Genomic DNA, 21414 nt, shown 5'->3' on the forward strand with positions numbered 1-21414 from the left:
TTTGGGCCCAATGTGTCGCCGGCATCAAAGATTAAACTTTGCCACTGACACGGGCCTCTCGATTGAGCTCCGGATTCAGCTGCCTCAGTTTGCGAGGGACCTCGATTCGCTCTGGTTGGCTTGGATTTGGTTTGAGTTTGGTTTCGGGGTTGCGTGTGGGTTGGGTTTGAGTTCGGGTCTGGCTTGGTTTATCGATCAAACTCCGGCTGCAAGTTGGCCAGGTGGGCTCAGCCGTCGGATGCGGTTCATCCCCCTCGTTTTCCTCCTCCGCAATCCCATACCAATCCCGCCGACGAACTCGGAAACTTTGCTGCGCCTTTTGATTGCTCAGCAAAATGTTACATTACCACAGCCACATAAAAGCAGGCATCGTAATAATGTGATCCTTCAGCCAGGGGCATAATTCCAACTCATTCCAAGTCCCCACTGCGGTGGTCTGAATACAGTCCTTATTCCGTAAACTGAACATTATATCTGTTGTTATTCCTATCATTTCCTTATATTTGACTTGTGTATAAACGTATGTATTTACTTTGATTATTATTTAATTGTATTTAATGAACTAGCGTACATTAATTTTATTTTTTATCATTAATTTGATTCGATCTTGAAAAGCTATCTTAGAAGGAAATCTACTAAACTATCTTCCAAATACCTGCAATAATTACATTTTTTTGTGGAAACAGTATGAGGAGTTAATAGTGAATTCCTTTTACAACATCCCAACTTCTCAGTTTAGGGAAGCTGTCCTGTACTTGAGGTGTTGAACCAGGCCAATTGGAACTTCATCGGTGGCTGGTCAGCGGCTCGAGTAAATCGAGGCGTGGCCCAAGGGCACAATTCGCGCATAAATCGCTCTTGAAGTGAAAAGATGCTCCTCCGGTGTCCTGGGGATAGTGGTTGTGTTATTTTAGCGGGCTCTCGGACTCCATCACACTGCCACTGCCACGCCAATTTGTATGTGATTCACGTCGTCCGATGGCGTCTGCGAACCCAGAATGAAGCTTTCTTCGGACACGGATGTCTGGAATCTGGGGTCTGAGTTCTTAGTGCTGAGCTCTGGTTACTGGGCTCTTTCAGCCTGGGACTCATGGGTTCTGGGTTCTGTGTTCTGGGCTCTGGGGTTCTGGGGGCACTGCAAATGGCACGGGCTGGTTCTTATGCTGATGACATCATAACAATAAAAATTAAATTGTTGCTGCTCTGACAGGCAGCGGAAATGACGGAGCTTCGCGGCTAGTTGTTGTTTGTGGCGTGGTGGCGGACGGATTTGGTTGCTGCACTGAAATTGAAAAGCGCCTCGAACCCACTAGCGACCTAAAAAACCCCCTTCCCACCCATTTCAACCCCCCTCCCTTCCCGCCTCCTGGAGTGGGGTCTTGAATATAAAATTTTATCGCAAGACACACATTTAATTTAATTTAATGAGAGGCGAACAACATGCTCGCTTATCTTTAAACGTTCTGCGATTTGCCCTTCCGTGATACAACGTTGTGTTTTTTGAACCCACTCCAGGGAATTGTCCTCCTCGTCCTCGTCCTGGCGGAATATTTAAATTGGTTTAGGAGGTGGCGGCAATTATGCAGGGTGGTTGCTGGTTCCTCGGCTGGTTTATTCCTTTTCTATTACCAAAGGCTCGGAGTTATCACCCAGAAGTGTAGATATAGACCATTTAGAAAGGGGTGAGAAATATTTAAAATGCTAATACCTATTCTTTTTGCTTGTGTTTTAAGTTGCCTATGCATTTTTAAAAACGTATACAGTGGCTTATATAATGAGTGCCATTGAGGTTAAGTGATTATCTTATTGTTCATATTAAAAGCAGTATATTAGAACATACTATTCATTGAGCAAATCTCATATAACACTTATTTGTCTTACTAAAGGTGTACAATTTTAAATCTGTGTGCCAAAGGCCGCTTTAAACCAGGCCACTTCCAATGGCGAATTCCCAGACCCAATCTGCAGCCTTGGGTAGGTGGAATCACATCGTGTCACTGTTTTTGCTCGACCTTTTGTGCGGATCCTTTGGTTTTGCAGTAATGTGATTAGGAGGCGTTGTTCCCAGGACCCGGGGGAACATGTCTGTCGATTAGGCAACGTGTTAAGAACACTTAATTGAAAATAACTTGCCATATGCCCCCCACTCCGAGCCAGCCTGTAATCCCTGTCCACCGAGGGCAACTCCTCAGCCCCCTCCTTTTTGCCCCTTGAGCTGTCAGCACCCCCGATGTGTGTGTGGCATGAAAGATGGTTGGCTTTATTAAGGACCCGTCTGGGTGAGCTCCCTGGCCCAGCTTAATTATACATTATTTTGGCCTAAACACAGGCAAACACACCGGTCGCTTATATCCGCTGGCTGGCCGAGTTACTCCATACACTCGTATACGAATATACATGGATGGCTGGTTAAACCCACTTGGAGGGCCCGGGATTTGGGGGCATCGTGTGCGTTGCGTGCTTGGGGGGCGTCCAGGCGTGTGCAATGATTTATTTGCAACAGCCAGGGGCAACTTGGCTGTCAACTCTCGTGCTGCGGCTCCCCCCACAAACGCACTTTGTATGTTTATTTACTGTTATATTTATGTGCAAATAATATTAATAACAATAAAGTTTTTGGGCCCGTTTTATGAGAAAGTTCGCTTGCTCACCATCCTTTCTTCCCCCTTAAACCAAAAAAAGAGAGAAAAAAAGGTAAATCAGTAAAGTAGGCCCAGGAATTGTTTATCGTTGTTTTGGCAAAGGCTCTTCTTCCTCAAAGGCAGAAATCTTAAAGTTATGTTGCGAATACAAATGTACGATTATGGCTAGAGTTCAGAACGTGACAGAGCAGCAAAAACATCGATAAACAGGATAAAATGAAAGGGAACCCGAAAACAAACGCCAATCGAATAAATGCATTTGTAAATCCTTAATATTTATATTTTTAATAGGCACAGATTTAAACATTTTCTGAGTGGCCTCAGCTTAGGACTTTTTACACCAATTAAGTATTCCAATGAAACTGCATCACCATTGAGCTTTGACTCGCCAAATTGGTTTCGATTCGGGCTGATTAATTCAGTTTTGCCAATCGGTTGACAGCAAAATATGCACATTGATTAAACTTTTCGTATTTTCCATCGATTGCCAATCGCTTTTCATCCGCATCCGCATCCGGATCCGCATCCAGGATAAGGAAAATTATGTGAAAAACCCCGGGGGCAAGCTCGCCGTCTCATTTGAAATGCTAACACGTTTTCCCAATTTCCATAACAACCGAAAACTTTAAAGGTTGCATACACAAATCGAAGGGCGAAAAATAGCAATAACGTTGGAGGATTATGAATGAATGGATTATCCTAAATTGATTTGCTTCGGAAGTGCTTATTTGCATTACTCTTTTTAGGGTTGCTTCTGAAAGAGGTTGGTTTTCAAAAATATTTAAATTGCTAACCAACTAATGGCTAATATATATGACAAAGAACGCATATAGACATATGTTTTTTGAGTTTTCTGTACACACACTCCTCGATCGATATCAGAGTTGAAACATAAAATGCAACAAAACTAACCATTTCCGATCCTTTCTTTAATTTCAGCAAGCCAACAAAAGCTAAAATAATAGAATAAGCAATACTTATTACGAAATCGCTTTAAACGCACCTAGTGTTAGTCAAACTAAGAAGGAAACACATATCGATGTGTATCTTGGGGAAATCAACGCTTCATAAATTAACGAATTAGTGAATAACAAACCACGGACCAGCTAATTTAAAGACCACCCCTTGGGGTGAACCACCGAATCGGAGAAGGATCAACCACCACGGCGAAGGGCGGCCGTAATGGGTGGTGGCTTTGCGGCGCCACCGATTACACTAGCCAGCAACCAGCGCCCAGTGGCTTTGGACCAGGTCGAGATCCCCATTCCGGCGACGGATATGCACGAGAAACTCCTGGAGAAGCACGAGAAGGAAGACAAGACTGAGAGGACCAATCTGCTGGGCAGGTCCAAGGACAAACCGCCCAAGGACAAGCCGCCCAAGCAGTCGAAGTTCGCGGAGCGCTTGCGGCGCTCCTTCCGCCGCGGCGACCATCGATCCTTGGAGATCAAGCGACAGGAACCGACTCCGGAGGAACTGAAGGCTAAGAGTCGGGCCACTCCACCGCCTCCGAGTACTCTGCGCCCAGACAACAATAACCGGCTGCCATTTGCCCTCAGCCACTTAAACTTGCCCGGTCTGGGATTGGGAGTGGGCGTGGGCGTGGGTGTTGGTGGACACATCAATCCCGCCCTGCTGCTGGACAGTCCGGACGAGTGCACGCCGCCGGAGTACGCCTATCAGCACCTGAGCAGCGTTGCCACCACCAATTCGAGCACTTCCTTGGAGAGCAGTTGCGAATTGGGCGAGCTAAGTGGCTCCCAGAACAGCGTCTACTACTGGGCCTCCATGGGTGGCGAGGTGAGCACATCAGCGGGGGGAGCTGGAGCCGATGGAACAGGAGGAACTGGCGAAGTAACAGGTGCAGGAGCAGTGCCCATCGAAAGCCAAGATAGACGTCGTCTCGAGACGCAAAATAGCAGTCGAAGCGACCAGCAGCCCATCACCATAAATGCTTCCTCTGCTCCGGGGAACAGCAGTAGGAGCTGCAGTTTGACCAGTGATAGCAGCTCCATCCGCTTGACCAGGCTGCAGAACTTCCTCTTTAAGAGCAGCAACGAGAGCTCTAGGAGTTGCCAGGGTCACTCGAACGAGGGATTCACGGTGTCCTCGCACAACTCCTCCTCCGGTGAGTGGGAGCAACTGGGTGCGTATCTCTCCAGCAGCAGTGGCGTGGGTGGCCACGACTTCCAGGGCGGTTCCTTTCCCGAGGAGAGCACGCCCGATGAGACGGATGGCACGCTGCCGGTGGAGACCAGTAGCAGTGGCGGCGGCGGTGGCTACTATCAATACACCCTGACGTCACCCAACAATCCCTTTCTGCCAGAGATCACGGCGCGAACCTATCACAGCACCTACAGCGAGGATGGGGCCGTGGAGGGTGAGTCCACGACGGAAGATCTGCAGCTGGACGGGAAGTATGGCTGTGGAACGAGGGCCGGCAGTAGGTCCGCCCAGCTGCCAACGCCATCCTACAGTCGAGCAGGATCGCAGGAGTCGACGCACAGCGAGGGAGGAGGGCCGCCTGGGCCCACACCCAGTCCTGCTTCCAGTTCCTCCTCCACGCCAGGTCGGCATCGAAGGAAGCTCTTCAGCCTGAACTCACCCACCCGGCTGCTCCACCACCAGCAGCAGCAGGCTCCACCGAGTGGAGCCACCTCGGCGTCGCCTCCATCTGGCGCCAGTAGCAATGATGGAGGCGGCGGTGCATCCAGTGCGGGCAAGTTTAACTCGGCCAGTCTGGTGCGGAGCTTGAATCCGTTCCTGCCCAGCGTCTCGTCGCCGAAGAAGACGCCGCACAAACAATCCGCGGTGACCTCGCCCGGCTCCTTGACCCCTGACCTTAGCACAAAACGCGAGGAGTTCCTCCGGGCCACCATGAAGATCTGCTTGGTCGTCTCGCCGCCCAACAGCAAGCTGCAGGTGAGTCCTGAAATTACTTCTGGATTACATGGTGATCAGGAGCAGGCGGTGGTCATCAAATTATGCGCGGGCCTAATCAAATGTTTACTGTTTACTTAGCGAAATGAGAATAAACATATTTCCACTCTTATATACGCTCGTATTTTTGTTTTATTTCCCTCTGTTTTACGCTTCGTTTTCCTGTTTTCCTGTTTGCGTTTTAAGTTGGGGTATTCAATTACACCATTACTCGTGAACAACAGCAAAAGTATATTTACAGACATTACGTCACCTGGGATCCATAAGACAAGCATCCCCAAAGATCCTTTAGCACCTATTAATTATTTAACGCACTCTCAAGCACGTTGTTAAATCGTCGTTTTTATTACATCAAGCCTCGCCATCAAGTTCGCAGTTCAGTAACATAAACAACATTTAAAAAAATATTATTTTTACAAACACTATTGTTTTGGGAAAATTAAAACAGTACAAGGCAAATTAACCTTGGTTACAAAAGTTAGTTAGTTAGTATGTATCATTCATAACTTAGTGTGAAAAGTGCGTTGATAGAGTTACTATTTAAATTTTTCATTTTAATTTGCAGTCATTTAACATATAAAAGATGAATAAGATCAAGTGATTAGCTAAATTATTCCTGAACGAGTGCTTGTAAAGTGGCACATAAATTCAGTTTGGCAATGGATTTAATGCCTCAATGGAATGGTCATAACGACTGCGGCCTCCACGGATTTCATAAATATTTTAACAGAGATATTACGTACATTGCGTATACGCAGTGTGATTGTATAGAAGCCAAACGTGCGTGTTCATGTGCGCGGGGGAATTCATTCCATACATTTGTCGCCGGAAGATATTTAGAGGCATTAGCGCCAGTGCAGCCAAGCAATAAATTGCATCAGCGATTTAGAAGCTCCAATGCTGAATGAAATCTCCATGAAAGCCTCAGAAAAACGCTGTGAAAACTATGCTTCTTTTCTCAGGGCAATGCCTTGTTTTGCAGGCAGAAAGTGGATTCTCCTTCTGATTATCATCAGTCCACCACAGATTCTTACAAATATTTTTGTAGAAACTGGCATTCATGGTCAGCTCTTATTCATCTAAATATGCCACTCCTCATTTGTAATCATAATCTGTACGTTTATTACCAAATCTAATCCTATTAGTGGCAGCTTTCCTCAAAGGCAAAGAAAACTGAATGAATGCACGTAGGCGAAAGCAATTATGGAAAAATAACTGGATGTATATAAATGTCACAGCTTAATTGCCTTAAATTCTGTTGATATATGCTCATGAATCCTTGCAATTAAACTCGAATTCCTAGCAGTTTCTTTGCAATCACTACTTATTTTGCTCTTAAACGTCTGAGCACAGGACAGTATTTTTGAGGCTGTCCGAGTAAAATCGTAAAGTGATTTTCCGTGTAAAGCCAGTTTCCTTCTTTATCTCGATTGCTCTCCTTTAAGCAGCCTTGTTAACATGGAAACACATGAGTTGAAGTCTTTAAGTGATTAGATAATCGGGCTTGTAACATTGTAAGTTAATTTTATCCACTCAAGAACCGTTAGTTATGCAGTGCCGCATTGCATTCTTGCTACGCAGTATAAACAATCAGAACCATTATTTCCTCAGCCCGGATTCCACAATGAAGAGTGTTTATTTTATGGGAAACTACGAGTACGAGTATAAATTGCTCATGAATACTTTTTGTTTTGTGTGTGGGAAGCTAAAGGCCAAACTAAGCCAACAGAGGAGAGAGGCACAAAGAAAAATGTGTTTTTTTGACAATGACAACTCAAAGATATTCTCTACTTTTAAATGGTATTAGTTTAGTATGAAATATATAGCTTTTTTGTTGGGATAGGTCATGTACACTTAATGGAATTGGATATTTATCATAATTAATTATGTACTATTATCTGATAAAATCATTTAAGAGATGGCATTTTCCTTGCACTGTTTAATTTGGATCTTATACTAATTCTTTTTAATCTTTTGCTATTTCGTTTTGATCTTATACTGTTTGCGCCATTCCAATATACCCGATCCTTCAGCAAATCCTGCCACAGTAAGCCAAGCCGCAGTGGGCGGCAACTCACAATATAACCGGAAACAAAAACATAAACCAAAGTAAAGGGCAAGGCAAACGGTCGCCGGGTGAGGGCCGCCAGCTGGAAATTGCCGAAACAGAATGTGAAATATTGTCGTCAGCAGGAATAATAGACCAACGCCCGTATCCTTGGGTGGTCGTGGGTTCCGGGGGGGGGAATAGCGGCACCAGGGGGTTGAGTGGCATCCGCCCGGAGCTAAAATTCTCGCAGCTTGGATGCCATGCATGCCGCAGTATGCATTCGAGTTAGGAGGTCACCATTCTCCATCCTCCATCCTCCTCCTGGCGATCCAGCAATGCTAAGCTGTCCAATTGAAGTAAATCCCAAAAAGCTGGAAATATGAAATAGTGTTTTCAGAAATTTCCGTGGTAATTAACCAGCGCAACAAAACAGATTGCAGATGGAATATATTATAGTAAAGTTATTCTATCTTATGTAAGCAGAAGAAAACCTTCTGGATCTCCTATCCGAGATCCCCAGTTCGACTTATCCGAGTTGGGCGTGAGATGAGCGACTACAATGTACTCCCTTGCATCATGCAGCGGTTAATGTGAACTTAAGCGCAATTTAAACCGAGGCACTGAGATGTGTAAATCGCAGTCGGGTGGGTGAGTGCCTCCTTAACAAAGGACGAAGGCTGATGGGCGGTGGGCGAGGCATTGACTTTGGGGCGGACCCTGACTTTGGTCCACGTCCGCACTCACTTGGCCAGCTGGGGGCTCTTGACTGATGTAATCTCGGTGCATTAGGCGAGGGAGGAAGCCTTCGAGGACACGTCTAGGGCTCTCTCGCCCGCTGACTCAATCTTTTTGTTCTCGATGCATCTTTTCGTTGGTGGTTCACCATCGACACAGCCGAGATGCCCGGTTGCCTAGGTGCCAAGTTGCCTAGTTGCCACATTACCCAGTTGGCCACCCCGCCGCAAGCAATTTATTTTTGCCCGGCAAATGTCTGAATACTTTTCATTGTCCTGCAACGCCCGGCGCCAAAAGCATTCAAAACATTATTCTCTGCATTAAGCGCGTATATTCAGTATTCAGTAATTCGATGTGGCTCCAACGCTCTTGGATCCCCTGGACGCGCTGTCCTGATGGCACTGAGTCAGTTTCGCCCACGAAGGTCTTCGCGTGCAACACAATACATTTCCGTAAGGATCTTAATGTATACAAATGCGTATCAGCAGTACGTCCAGCATGGCTTTTTGTAGCTTATAAAGTAGATAAAAACAAAAAGCTAAGCTCATCGACATTTGGATTACCATCAGATTTATGCTCTGGTTATAAATCAGTCATCGCGGTTTCTTTGCACCAAATTTATTAGAAGATTTACTCTGGTTATAAGCTGTGATACAATTTACATGGTATTTTTAATTAAAATTTGTTTGTATACCCTACTCTTGCTTTATATATTTTTTGACATATATTATATATTGATTGCAATAACTTCATGAAACCATAAAACACAACACATTAAAATTGCACTCTTCATTTGAATGAAACCGAATTGGAACTGGTGTCAACATGTGAAAACAATATGTGAAAAGCCCTTAATAACGCGAATAAAATTTAATTATGAATATCTGTCTCACGCTTCAATGATTGCACCCAAACTCACAGATTTCGATTCCACTTTCCGTTACAGCTGAAATCGAAGAGCCTCACGCACTTGGATGGCCTCGACTCGGGTGTGGTGGCCTGCCAGCACGGTCCTCCGGGAATGGCCACCAGCATCACCACCGCCACCACCGCCACTACAGCCATCACAGCCAGCACAGGCAGCACCAGCGCCACATCCGGACTGTTCGCCACCACTGGAGTCCCAGGATCGCTGGGCCGGCAGGCCAATGTGGTAAGTGGGGGTCAGGGGACTGAGGGCTCATGCTAAACCATCGGCCAAGTGCTAGGACTTGGCCACTTAGTCGGCACATCCATCTTGGCTAGACAGCGCGCACTGCGAGAAAAACTATGATTTAAAATCAAGAATTCGAATTGCCGAAAAGAGGTCAACCAGAAAAGCAAACTAGCTTCGGCTTTAAGCAGCACTTGGCAGTACTTTCATTTTTTTTTAATTAACTAGTCATCTCCCGCCTGTTCCCATGGCTTAATATATATTAAATTGTATAATTTAAAGTAACTGGTGTAACCGAATCAGAACGAACATTTAAGTAACATTATTTGTTCGTCTATCTAGCTATTCCCGTTCCTACTTTTTGGACAAGTGACACTTTTCGTAAAATTCGAAATTTAAACTGAATTAGAAACTTTAAGACCTACATAATTCCAATAATATCATATCTGTATATTGGTTCAAATATTTCTCTATACCTTTCATTGGAAATTCTTGATTTTAGATTAGTTATCCCGTGTGTAGTGTGTTAGGTGTACCATGTAGTGTGTTTTCACTGTAAGTTTGCTATTTCTGTGAAAGTCCTTTCGCAAATTGATAACAAATTACTTTGCTTGCTGTTTTGGCCTGTCTTTGATTTGTGTCAATTATAATTTTTTTAAACCACTTCTCCTCTTCGTGAAGGTTTTATTGATTTAAGCGCAGACAGTTGTTTTTTACTTTGCACTAACTTTTTGTACTTGTTAGTTACTTTGTTTAAGCCGTACGTGACTTTCTGCGATGTTCACCTTCTTTCTTTGAATTTTACGTTAAATTTATAGTTCAAAGTTGTAAATCGAACTAGCCTTTGCTTAAATAAGGTGTTCAAGTTTTATTAGATTTAAAAGCTTTTTTTCCCAAACTATTTTTTCGTCAACGTTTGGCTATTGTTTGTTTTTCAGATATTAAATAATAGTGTGAAATGAATTTGAATGCCAATTGCAAAACTAACTCTCTAAAATACAAATATTTTTGTTGAAATTATTCTGTAGTATGAGAGTACTATTAATATTAGTGTTGCACTTTTGATATTTGCTTGACATGTTTTGTAGTCTTGCTTAACAATCGGGCGAATTTGGAAGATTTGCACTCTGGAGTAGATCCAATATTACATATAGAGTACATTGCCAAGTAATCACCTGACAAAATATGCTCACAATATCTGTCTTCCCCTCTCTGTTCTCTCTCTCTCTCTTTCTTTTTATCTATATCTCCCTCTTCCTCTCACTGTCTCTATATAATACCTAAACGGGCTTAATAAACTTTGGTTTTTACTTGTTTGCTGAACCCTGAAACACCCCGCCGATACCCAAAAAAAATAATACAATAAAAAAAATAAAATCTCAGACTGAAAAGGGTGAACGAGCGGGCGGTTGCCTGTCACCCTCGGCACCACTACCCTCGCACACCCCACCGCACCACCCACCCACTATTTACACGCAGGCACCGCAGATCGTGCGGCGGATGCCTTCGCTGATGCTCTCGCCCACTCTCGATGAAACCACGAAGACGGCCAGCTCGTCCTGCTTTGGTACCGGTCACCCCAGTGCCGGATCCTTCCACCACCACCAGCACCACCACCACCACCACCATCATCAGCAACCTACTGGCAGCGTCAGCACCGCCGGCGCCACCGGCCACACTTGCACCACCACCTTCACCTCCACCTCCACCTCCACCTCTACCACGTCAACTCATGCGATACCCTCCTCCAAACACTTTCAGTGTGCTGGCGAGGCGGCGGCCACATCCTCGTCCTCGACGCTTAGTCCCCACAGTGCCACAGCCGCGACCTTGGGCGGAGGTGGATGTGGAGGTGGAAGTGGTGGTGGTGGTGGTGGTGGTGGTGGTGTTGGTCTAACCTCCCCGGTGGGCTGCACCTCGTCCTCCGGTTCGACGGTGAAAAAGAAATCCTCGTTCATGAAGCGCAAGAAGCCACTGCTGACGCGCAGCGAGGTGAGTGGGTATCAAGTGAATCAACTGGAGCCCCTGATTCACCTGGTCAAAAGACAAACAAATCCAAATGGCTGCACAATCAGAAGGGCTTGTCACCCCAGCGAGAAAAAAAGCCGCAGTTAAGGATGGCGAATTATGCTTGGTGATGGTGGCAACTGTTGGATGGGGCGGGAAGATACATTTTTAATTCTTTATTCTTTATTTGCCTTGTCGCCGTAATCAGCAAAAGTTGTTCTAGAAGTTTTCCAGCTATCCTTTCCTTTTCCCATTTTCCTTTTCCACTGGTTTTCCACTGCCACCGCTTCTTTGTCACTTGCCGAGCAAGAATTCCGCCTCGTTTCCGACCAACACAAACCCGGAGAATATTTCTTGATGTTTGCTTTTATTTGCAGTAGTTTTTGTGGGCGGATGGGATACAGAATCACCAACATCCCATCCCCACGCGACCTCCAATCCTCCAAGATGCAATCTTCACACTTCGGAGGGCCATCAAAGAGAGTGCTTTGAGGCGGTAGGCGGTCGCTAGTAATTTTTGTCAGTGCATCTCTTTGTGGCCTTTTCGAGAGCTAGATTGAAAGGTCCTATTTTTGGGTCGGTCCGTGAATTTACAGATTGGGTGCTGCATCAACGTAATGTCTTATTCGCCCACTTAATGCCATACCATTCATTTGTTTAGGTATCCAGTTCCGAGTTCTTCTCCGTGTCATTCTGCTTGGACTCGTCGCAGCATCCCGATGAGGAGTTTATTCCGGCGACCAAAGGCGTGACACTACTGTGAGTCCCTAGATAATGCGCATCCTGATAAATGTAGTAATGATTTAAAATCGGTCACACTTTTAGTAACGCACTCAGCCACGCCCTGCGTAGGCGGAACCTCAGCTTTACACAAATCACCATTACGGACAATAATCCCACACCCAGTTTTTTAGATGCAGGTATGACGTGTAGATTGAGCTCCCTTGGATTCTTCAACATTTTGAGCTTTTTTCCCCCTCTTACGTTTTCCCCCGCAAGGTCCTTCGCTCCTGCCCGTTTCCGTGGATGAGCAGACCGATGTGGAGAGCCTGGCGGGACACCATCTCTGCATCACAGAACGAGGCAGCAACCGCAAGCCCCTGCAGAAGGCAGCTTCCTTTGTAAGTTTTACCCAGAAACGGGATGGGTTTCATACTTTGTGGGAACACCAGAGTAGGTTAACTTACCAGGGGTAAAATAAAATTAAAGCTAATGAAAAGGGTCCTGCCATGCAATATTCTGGGATGAAAATGTCGTTCAATTATGCTGGAAATCACCGCTTTAAGCTTGAGCTTAAATTCTACTGAATTTGAATGTGACATCGTTTTCCTTAAATCATTATCAAATTCTATTAAAGTAGCTACAAAAATGTTATGTGTGTATGTTTTCTTAAGTATCATTTACCTCGTCAATCACAGGGCTCACGACAACCTCCGCCCCGACTCCTGCCCTCCGTCTCCACCGAGGAGACCAGCGAGTCGGGAGTGGCGCCCGGAAAGCAGATCAAGCAACGGTGGTCTTCCATATTCGGAATCAAGAATCCCCAGCAGAGCCAGCTGTGCGAGTTGCTGAACAGCTATGCCAAGAACGGAGTGCCCCAGCGGGCTGACAGCATGAACTTCGATCATCCGGACCTGGGCAACTCACTGGCCTATCTGCAGGATATGCACAAATCGTGGCGGGACTTTGTACATAGCGATTCGATGAGCGAGTCGGAGGTCAAGATCCAAACGGCCATTTGGGAGCTGGTTACCACCGAGGTCTACTACATTCACGCCCTGCAAACAGTGACTGATGTGAGTGGTTACTCTTTGAAACCTTTCCCGTAAGTAGTACGTCTGATCTGTGGATGCATTTGCAGTTGTTCCTAGCCTGTCTGGAGGCCGTGCAGGAGGAACGCCTGCTGATCGACGTGGACCAAGCTCGATTGTTCTCCAATGTGAGGGCTGTGTGCGAGGCGAACATCAAGTTCTGGACACTGTGGCTGTATCCCATGGTGGCACACAGTGTCATCACCCACGAGCCCCTGCGATGCGCTTTTTTTCAGGAGGGGTTTCTTTCCTTCGCGTCCATTTTTGCGCCATATAAGGTGGGTGCTAAAATCGAATACTCTTAATTATGTTACTTATGTCTCTGGGAAATCCTCTGCAGATCTACTGTGCGGAACAGAGCACCTGCCAGTTCTACTGCAAGGAGCTAAACCATAACAATGCCTTATTCACCTCCTACTTGGCGTGGTGCGAGTCGCAGAAGATGTGCAACCGCCTGCGACTCGCGGACATTGTGGTGCGACCCATGCAGCGACTGACCAAGTACAGCCTCCTCCTGGCGGCCATCAAGAAGCACATGAGCGATGTGGAGGAGATCGAGGCCATCGACGTCATGATGCACAGCGTGGAGAACTTTGTAAGCAGTGTGAACAACCACTTGACGATGCGGCAGGAGAACGAGCGACTCAAGGGCGTGATGGTGCGGATCGAGTCCTACGACGTGGTGGTGAGTCAAAGGACTTTTATTCATTTATCTGACTGCGATTTGTTTGCAATACATTATCCTATTTCTTCGAATTATTGCTGGTTAAATAACATAGCTTATCTACTTTTTTCCCCAATTCTTGCAGGACACCAACAACGAGATGCTGGACAAGCTGATCAAGCACCACAGCCAGATGTTTGACCTCTGTGCTCCGATGCGTGGATGCCCGGCCTACCATGTGCGCCACCTGTTCATGGAGGGCGATCACAAGTTCAAGGACAACCTCGGCAAGTCCGATGTGCACTGCTTCCTGCTCACGGATCTACTCCTGGTGTGCAAGACGATCGCCAAGCGGGGACTAGGCGCTCTAAAGGTCATCCGGCAGCCGTACCTTACCGACCAGCTAATTGTTCAGCTGGCGCCGAACAACACACTGAATTGCGTGTACCTCAATGAGTTCCAGGTGGCCACCACGGCGTTTACGCTGCAGTGCACCGAGGCCAAGAACTGGTACGACGCCCTGTGGCGGGCCAAGACGATCTACCAAAGACTGAAGCGCGGAGGCGGTGGTGGCAGCGGAAGTGGAACAGTGGGCGGCGGCGACAGCTTCCGGTTCGGTGGGAGTGCCACAAGCGGCGGCACCGCCGATTCCCTTGGCGTCCGCAAGTCACCGATGAACTCCTCCATCTGCAGCCACGTCTCCAGTGCGAACAACAGCCACAGCGGCAGCGTCGAGTGGAACGACTCCCGCAACATATCCGTCGACTTTGAAAAGACAAACTCGGTGTCCAGCGACGAGGGCTCCAGCATAATGACAGGTGAGTCATCTGAAGCCTGCCTATATGTATCTTTAGGAAACTTCTAAGGTCTAGAAATAAAACAATTACTAACTTATATATATTTTCGTAACTTCTCACAATGACAGGCAACCACGGAGTGAACCTAAAGGGCAAGCAGCAATTGATCAGTGGTCTGCACAAGGCCAAGATGGGCATCATCGGCCAGATGGGCTCCAAGTCGGCGAACACGCTCTCCGTGCAGCCAATGAACCATCTGGGCCAGAGCCTGCCCAACCTGAACATGCATCACAGCCACACGTAAGTTGCGTAGAGGGTGCACCATTACCATCACCACCACCAACACCACAACCGCCACTGATCATGACCAGCTTTTAACAAAACCAAGCTAGCACACACCACCAAACCACTATCATAGACCACCAGATCCCAAGATTACCAGACCACCAGATCACCAGTTCAGATCCCTGTCCAGTCATGTGTGAGCGTTCCCAGGGATCGGTTTCACTCTGTTTATGTTGTACCATACTCTACATTAAGTCATCATATTTATACACTGTTTTTAGCTAGTATCCACTGTAGTCATATTTTATATATTAAAAAAAAAGCAAGAAAATAAACATTTTATTGTAAACTGTACGACTTGGATTCATGACTAATTACCACCTGCCACACCCAATATCATTTGTTCTAATAATAATTTGTGATTTAATATGTCAAGATATAAAATACCCTTTTCGAGGATATTTTTAGGTGTAACCTAAAAATATAACCCAGAACATGAGTTTCTGAAAAGGTTCGTTTATTGTGAATCTAACGCCTTTAATAATTGAGTCTTATTCCGCTTTGCGATCTAAGTCAACTTTTAACCGACTCCTGAAAGAAGCGTTAAACAGTATCGCACGTGGAATGTTTACTCCACTAAACTTGGTGAAAAGAAAGGGTATTTCATACTTCGGTTTCCGCAGCTATGATTATTTTTATCTTTTGTTTCTTGTGATTGCTGCTTGCAGCACGCCGTTTATTCTTTTACCGCCAACGCCCACTGCCCACCGCTTGAGTTTCCGCTTCCCCAACTCCGACACCGGATCCAAATCCGCCAGCCTGTGCTCTTTACAGTATAACCTTTGTCCTACTTGTAGTAACAATACTCTACTCGTGCCCGGCTCCACGACGAGCCACTCGGGCAACATGTTGTTGTCGCCCAGCCACCGCGGCATTTCCTACCCGCCACCGAGCCCAACGAGGTGAGTGTCTCTCTGTAGAGATTAGAGTTCCCCAAGTGCCACGTCTGATTGTGTGTATCCCGTGTATAACCTCTGTCTTTGTCGTCCTTCCCCGCCAACAACAAACCAAAAACAAAAAAACAAACAACAAATACAAAATATGTATAACGTTGCGACCTGTCGTTTATCCTCTTGTGCATCGTCCTGAAATCGATCGATCCCGATCTCATAACCCACATCCTGCGCCTCATCGCAATCGTCATGTGACCGCCGCCTTGCCATCGACTAACCAACCCACCGTTGCTAATGCGTGTCCTTCGTCCTGTTGTCTCCGTGGCTCCTGTAGAGTTCCCCTGCGCCGTGGGATGGCCTTCTCCACGTCGACGAAGAATCCGCCGCTGCGCAAGACCCGGAACATAACCTCCCAGAACAGTATTAACTGGCACCAGATCCCGGCCACGCCCACGCCGCCCAGCCCCAGATCGCAGTACCAGTCGCCGGGAGTGGTGTGCATGCAGAAATCGCTGCCCCTGCTGCTGCCCACAAACACGGATGAGGGTCAAGGTCCCAGTCAGCCACCGCCCCCGCTGCAGAAGCAGTTCTCCCACCAGGCGCCTCTGCCCACCTCCATTCACAACCAGTCGAGCACCGAAACGGACGTCTGATGAGGACGGGTTGGCCGGAACTCATACCCACGGAATGTACTTACCCATATGTCCGCCACACACTACATAGATAAACTTTATATACAAGATACATTTGGAAAATCGCCCTTGATTCCCGCTCGCATTAGCACAAATTTAAAGACAGATCTAGAGATATTACCATCGATTAATTAACTTGATTCAGATTAGTGTGATCATTAGAGAAAGAAATGGAATACACAGGACAAGATAATAAATGAATAGTTCCCCTTTTGAAAACCTACTTAAAATGCAATATAATCCAGTGCGTGATCAGAGGCGACTTTCCGAATATTCAATTAGGATTTCATGAGCTTGTAGGACATCGTGAGCTTGTAACGTGAAAACTGCACTTTTGGGTCCAAAGCTGATATTGAACTTTTATACATTCCATAACTGACTCTCCACTGAGTCCCCAGCCTTGGCGAGATTACATTTCAGAACACAACGCTCCGCACATTCGCCGTTTTAATCTTCCCATAACGATATGAAGACAAATAAAGTTAATCCAAACTAAAGTTAGATGTACTTGTTACCATAGAATACGCATAGTGCGAATGCCATATATACAGAAACATACCTAGATTGATCACAAGCTTTATGAATAACTTACTACTGTACTATTGATGTAAGTCGTTACTTTCCTTGAGTAGTTAAATCAAATGTTACGGTCTAAATAAAACAGAATAAACAGAATATATTTAAATATATCTTACTGGCTGCCTATTGTTGTGTGCATGTATTATAGACCATGTTTTTCTAATTTAAAATGTGACAAAAAATTAATTTTTTATACGTGATTTTATGTTGTAATCTACACTTATCTTTCTGCTGGCTCAGACGTATTCAAATTAAAATACAACTGATTTATGTATTACAAATGGTATTCCTCAGTTCTCATTTCTTTGGATAGGAAACTAAAGTAGCTCGAAATTATTGTAACGGAAAAGTTTGTATACCAATATAGAGTATTAGCCGATCTTCGGCCAAAGGATGTATAGTTTATATTGTTTACTTAAAAAGCAAAATTAAGTATCCTGCAGTCTTCTTCCACAAAACTTAAGTGGTAAAAGCAAAAGAACACAATTTAACACGATTTATTGAAGTAACACAAAATGGATTTCCAAATCTGGATTATTATCCGTCTGTTAAGCTATATGGATATGGGTGATACTGCTTTATTTGAGTTTGCGGAAAACGTAGGTTTAGAAAGCTCTAGTTAAATTTTAAAATCCCTGTTGACTAGCGTTACTAAATCAACCATATAGTTCTTTGATGCTTTGATATAATTTTCCAAATCACTTTATAAACTTTACAACTGTGAGATTAAAAAGCATGTTCTTCGAGCTAAGATACCGTAACATATTGGAAAGTAAAATAAGATATAGATATTGTTCTTCCTTCGGAATCAGTTTTGATTTAAGGGACTACACAGTGAGGCTTGGATTTGCAATCCGCGATGTTTGGCCAAACGATTTGTACATATTATCAACGGGAAAGCGTGACATAAGTTCTAAATTACATATAGAGAGACAAACGAATACATATACACCCCATTTACGAATAGGGACTATATTTATATAAATGTATATGGTAAAATGTGTACTTTTTGGGGAAACGAGACGCGTAGGTGGCACAAAGCTTACGATATACAACCGCAATACAAAGTGTTAACTGTATTTTTATGTACGAATACTTACCAATATATAGGGCTGCGTAGAGCTGAGATCGTATTTTAGCCATATTAACCCGTAACGATATACATTCGTGTACAAATATCTTATCTTCTCCTCGGAATCATCCGCGGAGTATATGCATACATAATATAGTAATATAGTACGTGGTACTTAGAAGTTGAACTTAAATGTTATTGCAACTATATCTATTTGCAATTTATTTACAAAGGAATAAAAACCAAAACAAAAGCAAAACCAAAACCAAAAACAAAAACAAAGAGTAAAGTGCAAGAAAGCTTTATTTACACGCTTGAACAATAAATATCAAAATTATTTGTAATGTAAACAACCAGTACCCTGCGTTTTTATTTCATTTCAAACATGGTGAGTAACCTATAACCTCGCATTTATTTATTATTGGCGAAAGCGCAGCTGCCCTTTTCGCGGATTAATTCACTTTCTCGAGTTATACAAATGACATTTAAAACCAATTACCAACCGAAAGTGCCCAAATACGTACAAAATCAGTGTTTCTCCAGTGACATCGGGCCAACTGCGCTGGACAACATCGCTTATTTAACCATTAAAAAGTTTTGCGGCAGCTGCAGCCAACCATAGATATCGAAGGAGGCATTGAGCCAAGGATGCAACTTGATAAATGGAGGACCATCATGCCGGGACAGTAATGTCATTGGAGCAGCCCTTACTAATTGGCCTGACTTTTTGATCCAATTACTCTCTGCAAAGTTGTTGTCAAACTATTGATTAAGCCATTTGAATATTTGGAACCATAATAATATATGCTTGGCCATAAATCTTAATACGTGAGGACCTGAAATTGAAAGGGAATACATTTAAACGTAGTATACAGTTCTAGAAATACCCCTTCTAAGTTAATCAGTGGTGACTACCCTTCTAAACGTATTTCACGTAGATTAAAACGCTTAGAGTAAAGCCGCATAAAACCGCCATTTTACAGTTTCCACAGCGAGTTAATAAATGATGTTCCTCCTGCTTATCCTTGCATTTGGCGGGAATATTATATGGTGCAGGCCACCAGGAGAACACTTAAAACAGACGATGCATGCAGCTGCCAAGAGGATTGTTTGCATGCCACGCCCCCAGTCCGTATTCCCCATCCAACCATCCACGCATCCACCCAACGCCTCTTTGCTTCATGAAAAGCATTATGATAAATGTCGTAATTCCGCGATTGAAGTGTTCTGGCTGGCAGTTAGTCAGGCTGCTTGCCTCGGATACGCGGATCCTGCGGCTGCGATAGTTATATTTAGACGTCTCATAATGGCAGTCATAAAAATACGCAATTTGCGAGCCCGCTCTCCAGCGGAAAATACTCGGAACGGCGAATCCCCATTGAACTCCATTCCCCGTATTTCTATACCAAAGCACCCACTTGGAGCATCTGAAGCTGGCCGGGTTCACCCGCTGCACTGGCAAATGGAATCGAGTAAATGGTGCGGCTTGGTGCGTGGTTACAGCCTTGGAACTACGCCGAATTGTGGATTCTAGCAATTTGACCTTGTTTCTAGCTTAATGTTATGCGGAGAAATTCAGCGAATTACCTTTATACAACTTGATGGGAATAATAGATTTCTTTGCGCAATCTGCACTAGATAACAGATTGTGCCTCCACCTGACTTACTAAAGTCAAACCAAAGTGATTGTGCAAATATTAGTTCAAGCTGAAACTGAAGCAAAGCAAATGGAACTAGCAGTTCCAGGTGCGGCTTTAAAAACAATTTTTCGCTGACAGTTCTTTCGGAGACATCCACCTGGCGCACCGCCCAGAAAGTGTCGACACCATGCTGAACTCCAGCCCAGTTCCGTCGGTGCTCCCAGTCCCCCGATGGCACTCTACTCCAGCACTTTCCCCACCTTCACGTTCAGGCACGCCTCGCAAGTTCCTTTCAATTAAAAACATTTCCCAGCCCGGCGTTTTGCCTCCAGCCAAAGCCAGACGTCTGCGCTGTCCGTGTGTGAGTGCGTCCCCGTCATTTTAGCATATTACTCGGGGAAATAATGAGCCCCGAGCAGGGAACACGGTGCCTCGGTTTCTCCTCCTCCCTCCTTTGTGAGTGCCACGTATCCACGTAGCCACGCATCCCGACGCGGAGGACTTTAACCGGTTGCCCCACAAAGCTGCTCGCGGAGGATTGCTTCAGAGGGTTTGCCACTCTGGAGTACCGCACTCGATGCACTGTTTGACGCGAGCCAAGATGAGATTAAGGCAAACACATGTTCCAGGATAGACTCTAAATAGGGATTCCCTCCTGCTCTGGTCGATAGATAGGTAGTACTGCAGATTAATTGGGAATCTAGCCCCAAACTAATAAGAAGAAATAATATAATAAGAGAAATGCTCACAGTTGGGTCACCATTTTCCCAATCTAATTTCAATCTCTGCAAAATAAGTAAATTATTGATTTCCCAAAAACCCTGCCTGCTCTGCAATCCGATTATTTAATTGGCCAAAAGTCGCGCTACCCTATGTAACCGAACCAAGAGCGATGTTGAAAGTCAGGCAGCTGCGACTTGAATGCCATTTGGTCTTCATAAAAAAATGAATTCTATTTTGTTGGTTTTTCTCTGCTCTGCATTTTTCCCTCGGAAAAAAAGCAAAACGAAAGGAGGTCAGTTGGCAGGTGCACAGCGACAATAACGATGTCTGGAAAACAGTTGAGTTCCCATTGCATCAGTGCCCTCGTATCTGCTGAAATGTTTTATCTTCGTCCCGGAACATTTGTTCAACATATCAATACAACATATCAGTATAATAAATATCCCCGATAGCGTCGATGGCTTGGCCTAGGCCAAGGCTGCAGGTCCTTTTGGATTATTTATGAGTTTAGGTTGACCACTGCACACAAGAGTATTGAATTTTTGGGCTCAACTGATTTTAGATACCCATTTAACAATAAAATTGCCTTGAGCTTGAAAGTGATAGTAATTGCCATGGTACAGGTGTAAGTCAAGAACAATCAATTGTTACCTAATTTATTTTTCCTCTCG

At 45.0% G+C, this 21414-nt stretch overlaps 1 protein-coding gene across 7 annotated transcripts in view; it reads left to right on the forward strand.

The window, feature by feature from the left end:
• The window catches only part of LOC6539423 (serine-rich adhesin for platelets), a 48647-nt gene extending 31243 nt beyond the window's left edge, over positions 1–17404 (forward strand). For 2 of the 7 annotated variants that reach the window (XM_039374895.2, XM_039374896.2), the window contains 12 exons: positions 9314–9520; positions 10904–11512; positions 12189–12286; positions 12353–12447; positions 12527–12648; positions 12946–13323; positions 13389–13616; positions 13679–14023; positions 14148–14820; positions 14928–15099; positions 15942–16046; positions 16372–17404. In XM_039374895.2, coding sequence (XP_039230829.1) covers positions 9314–9520; positions 10904–11512; positions 12189–12286; positions 12353–12447; positions 12527–12648; positions 12946–13323; positions 13389–13616; positions 13679–14023; positions 14148–14820; positions 14928–15099; positions 15942–16046; positions 16372–16690 — 3351 coding nt within the window. In that variant the 3' untranslated portion in view covers positions 16691–17404. Of the gene's footprint in view, positions 1–3581; positions 5565–9313; positions 9521–10903; positions 11513–12188; positions 12287–12352; positions 12448–12526; positions 12649–12945; positions 13324–13388; positions 13617–13678; positions 14024–14147; positions 14821–14927; positions 15100–15941; positions 16047–16371 lie in introns of all 7 variants that reach the window. The other 5 variants (XM_002086268.4, XM_043207086.1, XM_043207087.1 and 2 more) reach the window with 5 other exon arrangements.
• Positions 17405–21414: the final 4010 nt, after the last annotated feature.

The sequence above is a fragment of the Drosophila yakuba genome, chromosome 3L, assembly GCF_016746365.2.
Source record: "Drosophila yakuba strain Tai18E2 chromosome 3L, Prin_Dyak_Tai18E2_2.1, whole genome shotgun sequence".
NCBI lineage: Eukaryota > Metazoa > Arthropoda > Insecta > Diptera > Drosophilidae > Drosophila > Drosophila yakuba.